Source organism: Pseudopodoces humilis, chromosome 4 (genome assembly GCF_049639895.1).
Source record: "Pseudopodoces humilis isolate 2021_Gansu_Grassland_sample_001 chromosome 4, ASM4963989v1, whole genome shotgun sequence".
Lineage (NCBI taxonomy): Eukaryota > Metazoa > Chordata > Aves > Passeriformes > Paridae > Pseudopodoces > Pseudopodoces humilis.
Genome location: NC_142203.1, coordinates 22,900,364 through 22,907,728, shown reverse-complemented (window position 1 = coordinate 22,907,728; position 7,365 = coordinate 22,900,364). Strand labels below are relative to the sequence as shown.

Here is a 7,365-nt window from a genome sequence, read left to right as displayed (position 1 = left end):
TAACATTATGCAAGCCCACCCCTCCACAAATTGCAGATGCTGGGCCTAAGTGTCCCCTTGCTGGGGGAAGGGTGGCAGTGTCTGCAGCCGTCTCCACAACCACACCGGCTGGGAAGTGGCTGCTCGCAGGCCCTCCTTGAGATTATCCCTGCCTTGTCCCACTGTCTGGGTGGGAGGGCAGGGATGTGTTCACTGTTCACACCCCAGCATTTCTTGTTTGCGCTACACACATGCTATGACTTTTCCCTTTTTTCTAGCTTACCTTCCCCCCCACCACCTCCCTTTGTAATGGCTTAAACATTTAATGTGATCAAGGGCCTCCTTGAAAATGAACATATTTCTGCTAATAAACCCTTCATTATCAGCCCCTGAAGGGGAAGTATTTTTACACAGGAGAAACGGAGCAGTCTCAGACCGGGCAGCCTCAAGGCCTCCCAAGGTAGCATAACTTGGTGACCCCAATGCCCATGGCGTGAGGGGCCCACAGGACCTGGAGAGCAGGCTTTTCTGCTAGGGCCCAAGGTCACAGTGACCTACTGGCCATAGAGCAGTCGGGTCCCACGCCACGGGCGCTTTTTACTCCCACTAGTGTTGTTTTACCTTCCACAAAGTCCCAGCAGCAAAGCCGGGTGTGACAGGAGTTTGCGCCTCTGGTACCTCTCCACTAATCGCCCCTTTGATGGGAAGCCTACAACGCGGGAACGCTGACGCGCGTGGTTTGCTCAGCTGGACGACATCCAGAGAGGTATTTTGTCGCCCTGTCATGGGTGTGCAGGACATCGTAAATGCCACGCTTTGACTTCTTGCCGGAAATTTTGACTTGGGCGATGCGTACGTTTGGCAAGAAAAACATCCCGTATCGATTTTCACAGGGAGATCAGTCCCAGCCAGATCAAGAAGACGAAAGGGAAAAAAAGTCAAAGATAGGAAAAAGGGAGGGGAAAAAAATAAAAAGTAATAAAAAAAGAGTAGATCGTGCTTAAGGGTGTTAAAAGGAACAGGGTGTCTTCAGGGCCAGAGGCAGTGCCCCCCACCTCCCGACACCCCGTGCCCGCGGGCGGCAGCCGCCGCCACCCCCATCCCACCCTCGCCGTCCGCGAAGGGTTAAACGCAATTTAACGCAGTGGTGTAGCATAATGGCTCCCAACGTAAACAAAAGGAATGATTAAGGGGGATATTTTCGAGCTACACAAAGCCCGATAGGGAAGATTTGTGTTACTAATTCCTGTGAAAGGATGTTCACGTGGTAGTTATAGGGTCGCTGGCATTCACACTTCAGTGCGTGCGGCAGTAAATCAGCAGTTTGGAAACAAAAGGGTTATTTTCTGCTCCCCTTCCTTCCGAAAAAGACGAAGAAAAAAAAAAAAAAAAAGGGAAGAAAGAAAGAATAAAACCCGACCTGTCTAATTTAAGCCATATTGTAAAAATGAACATGTAATAAAATACATGAGGAGCTGAAAAAGTGAATACAATGAGGGCTGATCCGAGAACGAAGCAGCGCCTCGGTGACCCCCCAAGCAAAGGTGGGGGTGCTGCCCTACCCTGAACCTCCCCTCAGCCCCTTCCTCCAGACATTGTTTGCTTTTCTCCTCCACTAAGCACGAAAATAATCGCACATGTATATCAGCAACTCTCTCTCGCTGGCTTCAAGCTGTTATAATTTTGAATGAGGGGGCATTTAAAAATTATGACTGAGATTCTAAATTGCCTCTTTGAAACCGGCACAGAAAAATCGTTCATCATGGCTTCGAAAACTGCACTGAAATTAAATTAAAACGAAAGGAGGGAGTCTTCCTCCCGAAGTGTGAGTCTTGGCAGAGCTACACTCTACCTTGGTTTTCTTTTTTTTTTTTCCCCTCCTCCCCCTCTCTTCTCTTTTCTTCCCCCCCCCCCCCCCATTTCTTCTCCTCCCTCTAAGCCTTCAATGTTATGTAGGATAGTTGAAATGGGAAACACGATTTGTATCTGGCTGCAGCAAAGAGGCTTGGCGTAGGCTGCGGGCTGCAGAGCGAGGGGCTGCGTGCGTGTGCGTAGTGTGCGTGTGAGTGCAGAACGTGTGAGTGTACAATGTGGGGGGGGGGTACAGCGTGTGCGGCTGTGAGGCTATCGGGCGTGTGTGGGGAGGCACAGCGTGTGCGGGGGTACAGCGTGTGAGGGTTCCGGGCGTGCGTGCGGGGGTACAGCGTGTGCGGCTGTGAGGACAGCGGGCGTGCGTGCGGGGCACAGGGCGCGAGTGCGGGGGTGCGAGCGGGTGCGTGTTTGTGTCTCTCGCCCTCGCCGGCAGGCAGGAGGAGCGGCGGGCCAATCGCAGGGCCCGGTTTCATAAAAGCTGGGCGCTGATTGGCCGGCAGGGAAAGGGCATCGCGAACAAAGAAAAGTCCCTCTCAGGTACCGCGCGGAGCGAGGCTCCCACTCCCCCGCCTCGGCCGCTGCCGTGGGGGCAGCGCCCCTGTCCCCTGTGCCTGTGTGTCAGCCTGTGAGGGGACAGACACACATGCCGGGTTTGCCTTCTCTGCCCAGTTCTTATTTTTATTTTATTTTGGTTTCATTTTTTTTCTTTCTTTTTGTCGTTGTTTTATTTCTAGAAAGAAAGGAAGGTTCATGATACCTGGTGCTCTCTTCCTCCAAACACAATAAATCTGTTGAAGACATTAGAATTTTTTTTTCCTAAAATAAAAAGCGGCTGCAACAAAAACACACTCAATGCAGTTAGAAGGAAAAGGTCAACTCGATCCAATACAGACCGTAAGTACGGTTGCGTGGTGTGTCTATAGCACTTAGAGGGGATTTTTTTATTTTTTTCTCTGCAAACGGGAGTGTTAAAGAGTTTTGGGAGTTGAGATAACTAGGGTTCTTGGGGATTTTTAAAGGAGGAAAAAAGAGCCCCCAAACAATCCCACAAACAGGGTGAGTTATTTGAGGGAAGTAAGAGGGTGAAAGCACTGTAGCCACACAAATCATACTTGACGGGGTACTTGGGGGGCGTTAAAGCGTAGTGCCTTTTTTGGGTTTTAACTAACCCAGGGCGCGGGGAGGGGGGGATAAAAGTGACACGATTACAGCCAAGTCTGCATTGCTTCCCCGCTCCCCCCCTTCCCGGCCCCGAGAGCGCTCGTTAGCAGGAGCGATGGGGCACCGACAGACCGGGAGGCACCTCGCATGTGTCACACCGAGACACCAGGAAGGCTGGAGCTGGGGGGCGGGGGTGGGATCGTCCGTCGCCGGCTGATGCCTCAGCCGCTTCCACCGCCGTCTCGTTCTGCCGGCCCCGAGGCGCGGGGAAGCGAAAGCCCTGAGGTAAAGGCGCCTCCCGGGAAGGCGGCGGGGGGCTCGGCGTTCCTGGGGGGCACCCCGGGGCTCCAGCAGAGGCGGCGGGGCCGGCGGGGCGGGGCCGGGCCGGGGCAGGGCGCGGCCCGCCCCGCCGGGTGTGTGAGGGGCGGCCCCGGCCGCGCTCCGGCCCCGTTCGGCGGCGGCCAATGGTGCCCGGCGGCGTCACGTGACGCGGGCGGTGGGCCCCGCCGCGCCTCCCCTCCCCCCGCCCTCCCGCCACCGGCAATTCATTACGGCTTTTAGCTTCCCATCGCCCGCTAATTAAAAATACTAAGCTAAAGCTCCGAGACCGTCTGACTTGGGCATGGGGGGAGGGAGACACAGGGAAGGGGGAAGGGGCGATAACGGTAGACTGCGAGGTTTACTGAGACAATAAGGTGGGAGCGATCTGTCCTGACAAAAAGGTCGTCTGCTTTATCTCCTCGGACTCTAATTACTGAATTACTTACCGCATGACTGACTAGCCCAAGCTCACGGGTTTTCCGTTGTTATTATTTTTTTTTTCCCCCCCCAGACAGCACTTCGAAACTGATACGTGCCTATGCTGATTTTTTTTTTTTTTTTTTTTTATTATTACTATTTTTAAAAAGTGCTGATCTAAGGCTGGGGCGGGAAGGAACGGACGTACGGACGGGGACAGGCACCCCCCTCCCCGAAATCTTACCCCTGGGAAAATTTAGTTCGTTTGAGAGCACGCAGTCCTTCCTCCACTCCCACAAAATGTTTTGATAACCGGTTTATCAGATCAGTGATTCCCCCCCTCCCGCTCCTCCTTCTCTTCCTCGCCCCCCTTCTCCCCCCTCCCCCCTCCTCCCCCGCCCGTTTCCCCTCAAGTTACTTCAAGAAATCAGATCTGTCAGGACGGGCGAAAAAAATGCCACTTCCCAACTAACAGGCGGAATCCAGCCCAGATTTTCAGTCCTTTCTTCTTTTTTTCCTTCCTCCCTTTCACTAATTTATCCCGATGTTAGCACATTCTGTCTTGTAACACCCGGGTGCCTGTAGGTTTGTTTCGTGGGATCATTACTTACTGATCGGGATGGCTCCCAGGTCCGGGGCTGAAGACGGAGTGTGAAGTTGGGGAAACATTTTTTTTTTTCTTTCTTTCTTTCTTTCTTTGTTTTTAATTTTTTTTGCTAATTTTTTTTTCTTTTTTTTTCTTTTTTTCCTTTTTAAAAAATTATTACTGTGGTGATTATTACCTCTCGGTGCTTATTCAGGAAAAGCAAACAAAAAAATCTTGTCCTTGATGCTTCACTTCTGAATGTGAAATATTACCTCCCAGCTCGTAAAGTTGTGAGGCACAGCATTTTTTTTTTTCTCTTTTTGCTTTGTTCTTTTATTTTTTTTCCTTAAGGAAGGACGAAAAAACCTAAACAAACAAACAAAAAAAAGGACTTCTGATTCGTGTGCCAAAGTAGGGGGAGATATGTTATTGACCGATTTATACTGGCTGAGATGATACTTGCTTTCTACTTCATGATCACTTGCTCTTTAAGTAAAATGAGGCACAGAGTTGTTGCTGAGACGAGTGGGAACAGCATTTTGATTTGCTGGTTTAATTAAAAATGATAAAGGATTAAAGGTAAGCATTATGCATATATATGTATAAATATTTCGGCAGTCGACTGTAAAAGGGAGAGATCCCTTTAAAAATCGTTTTAACTAAGCTTTGTCAAACACACACTCATTTGCGGTCACTGAGGCCACCTTGGTGCAGATCACTTAAAGTGTATGTCTTAATCAGTTTCCTGTACAGTCAGTAATACTATATTTAACAGACCTAACAATTGTGTGACCTAGGAATACATTAGAGCTGCTTTTAGAACTGTTATCTTAGGGATTTTTTTTTTTTTAAGAAAAAGAATTTTTATTTCTTCGCACTTTTTTTTTATTATTATTTTAACTTATGGACTTTAATATCTTCCAGTAAACATTTGAGTTTGTAGGTTGTTGTTTTTAACAGAAGATGTATTGTGGCAGGGAAAATGAGGTTTCCCACTTCCCTTAGCACTCTCCTCCCCCACCCACCCAAGAGATTAAGTGGAAGGGGGGGTAAAAGATAATACAGGAGACTCACAAAACTTCAAGGGTCTGGTTTAAAGCCACAAAATCCATGGAATGCAGTGAAGAGTGAATCCGTGTCCTTCCTTTTCTCCTTTTCGTGCCTAGGTGGTGGTCCAACGGGTTAGATTACAACATGTGCTCCAACAGCAAGGCACCACGTCTATGACTGTATTTCCTGAACTTTGTGGTTTTAAATAATGTAGATAATTTTTGTTCCTTCTTTTTTCTCTTTTTTTTTTTTTCCTTCTTTTTTATGGACATGGGTTTTTAAGAGAGGTTGTGGATATTGGTATACAACTAGATTAAAAGTGCTCATTATAAAAACACCATAGCCACTGCCTCTGGTTTAACAAACTTAAGAATGTAGCAATGGTGAATGTTTTCGCTCCCCCCTACCTTGCCCCCTCTTTATTGAGTGACGTTATATTGTGGTAACACCCAGACAGGAAATACTTGACTTTTTCCCTCCTCACAGGACAACGTGGATGTGGACTGCAGGTTGTGAGCCTAGACACACCTAGGGGAGGAAGACAAGAAGAGTTGAACTTAAGAGAGAGCCCAACGGAGATAAACGAATGTCCCCACATCTCCAAAGGAAAGTTCATCGGATTTTTACTCTAGAGATCTCATCTTCAGGATGTCATTGAACACTTCCACTGCAGGAAAAGGTGTGGATCCAAACGCAGTTGACACTTATGACAGTGGCGATGATTGGGAAATCGGCGTCGGGAATTTAATAATTGATTTGGACGCCGACTTAGAGAAGGACAGACAGAAATTTGAGATGAATAATTCTAATACCACCAGCAGCAGCAACACCAGCTCCAAGGATTGCGGGGGTCTGGCTTCCAGTGGGGCTAATGCTACCTCAGCCTTAGCTGATGGCCTAAAATTTGCTTCTGTTCAACCCTCTGCTCCCCAGGGGAATTCCTCTCACAAAGAGACTAGCAAATCAAAAGTGAAAAGGAGTAAAACTTCTAAGGATGCTAATAAATCTCTGCCTTCTGCTGCCTTGTATGGGATTCCTGAGATCAGCAGTGCTGGCAAAAGGCAGGAAGTCCAAGGGCGCCCTGGAGAGGCAACTGGCATGAATTCAGCACTGGGTCAAAGTGTGAGCAGTAACCCAAACGGCAATAATAACAACACCAGCAACACTACCACCGTGTCCTCTTGTGGGAAAAACAAAGAGGAGAAACCAGGTAAAGCCCCAGGCAGCAGAGGCTCCAAGAGGGATAAGGATGCAGGAAAATCCAGGAAAGACAAGCAACATGATCTGCAGCAGGGCCACCCCAATGGCAGTGGGGGTGGCAATAGCCAAATTCCCTCTGGGCATCTCTATGGCTTCGGGGCCAAGGGAGGCAGTGGTGGAAGCAGCAGCCCCTTCCACTGCACCTCCTCTGCTGTGGGGGAGGTGAGCAAAAGTACCCCGGATTCAGGGTTAATGGGGAACTCTGTTTTGGTAAAGAAGGAAGAGGAGGAGGAGGAGAGCCACAGGCGAATCAAGAAATTGAAAACAGAAAAGGTAGGACAAAGCTCCTCTCCACCTCCTCTGTGTTTCCCCATGTCTATATTAAGTGTCCCATGAGTGTCCCATGACTGTATGTCTGGCTCCTTTGTCCTCTCTGCTGTGTATTTGTAACATGCGTATGTCCTTCCTCCTTCCCTTAAAAAAAAAAAAAAAAAAAAAAGCCAAAAAACCCCAAAACCACAACAAAACAAACAAACAAACAAAAACCAACCCAGAGACCTCTTTCCTATGTGGAAGATCCCATGTTTCCAGCGTGCTGCTCTTCCTTGTGATTTCCTCTCCCTGTCGTCAGACCTGGAGAACGTTTCTGTTTTGTCTGTTCGTTTTAATTGCACTTGCCCAGAAGGAGAAACGCAGAGATGACCCTGACTGAGCTGTCCCCAGTTTTAGCAGAGCACGGCGGTACCAGTGGGATGGCATGTGTTCGCAGGCTGGTGTGA

At 48.9% G+C, this 7,365-nt stretch overlaps 1 protein-coding gene across 4 annotated transcripts in view; it reads left to right on the top strand.

Moving 5' to 3' along the window:
* The first annotated feature begins 2,350 nt into the window (after positions 1 to 2,350).
* The window catches only part of ZNF608 (zinc finger protein 608), an 84,022-nt gene continuing 79,007 nt past the window's right edge, over positions 2,351 to 7,365 (top strand). For 3 of the 4 annotated variants that reach the window (XM_088054596.1, XM_088054594.1, XM_005528112.2), the window contains exons 1-3: positions 2,351 to 2,388; positions 2,586 to 2,745; positions 5,873 to 6,919. In XM_088054596.1, the coding sequence (XP_087910722.1) occupies positions 6,035 to 6,919 (885 nt within the window). In that variant the 5' untranslated portion in view covers positions 2,351 to 2,388; positions 2,586 to 2,745; positions 5,873 to 6,034. Of the gene's footprint in view, positions 2,389 to 2,585; positions 2,746 to 4,701; positions 4,916 to 5,872; positions 6,920 to 7,365 lie in introns of those variants that run through there. The other variant, XM_088054595.1, reaches the window with a different exon arrangement.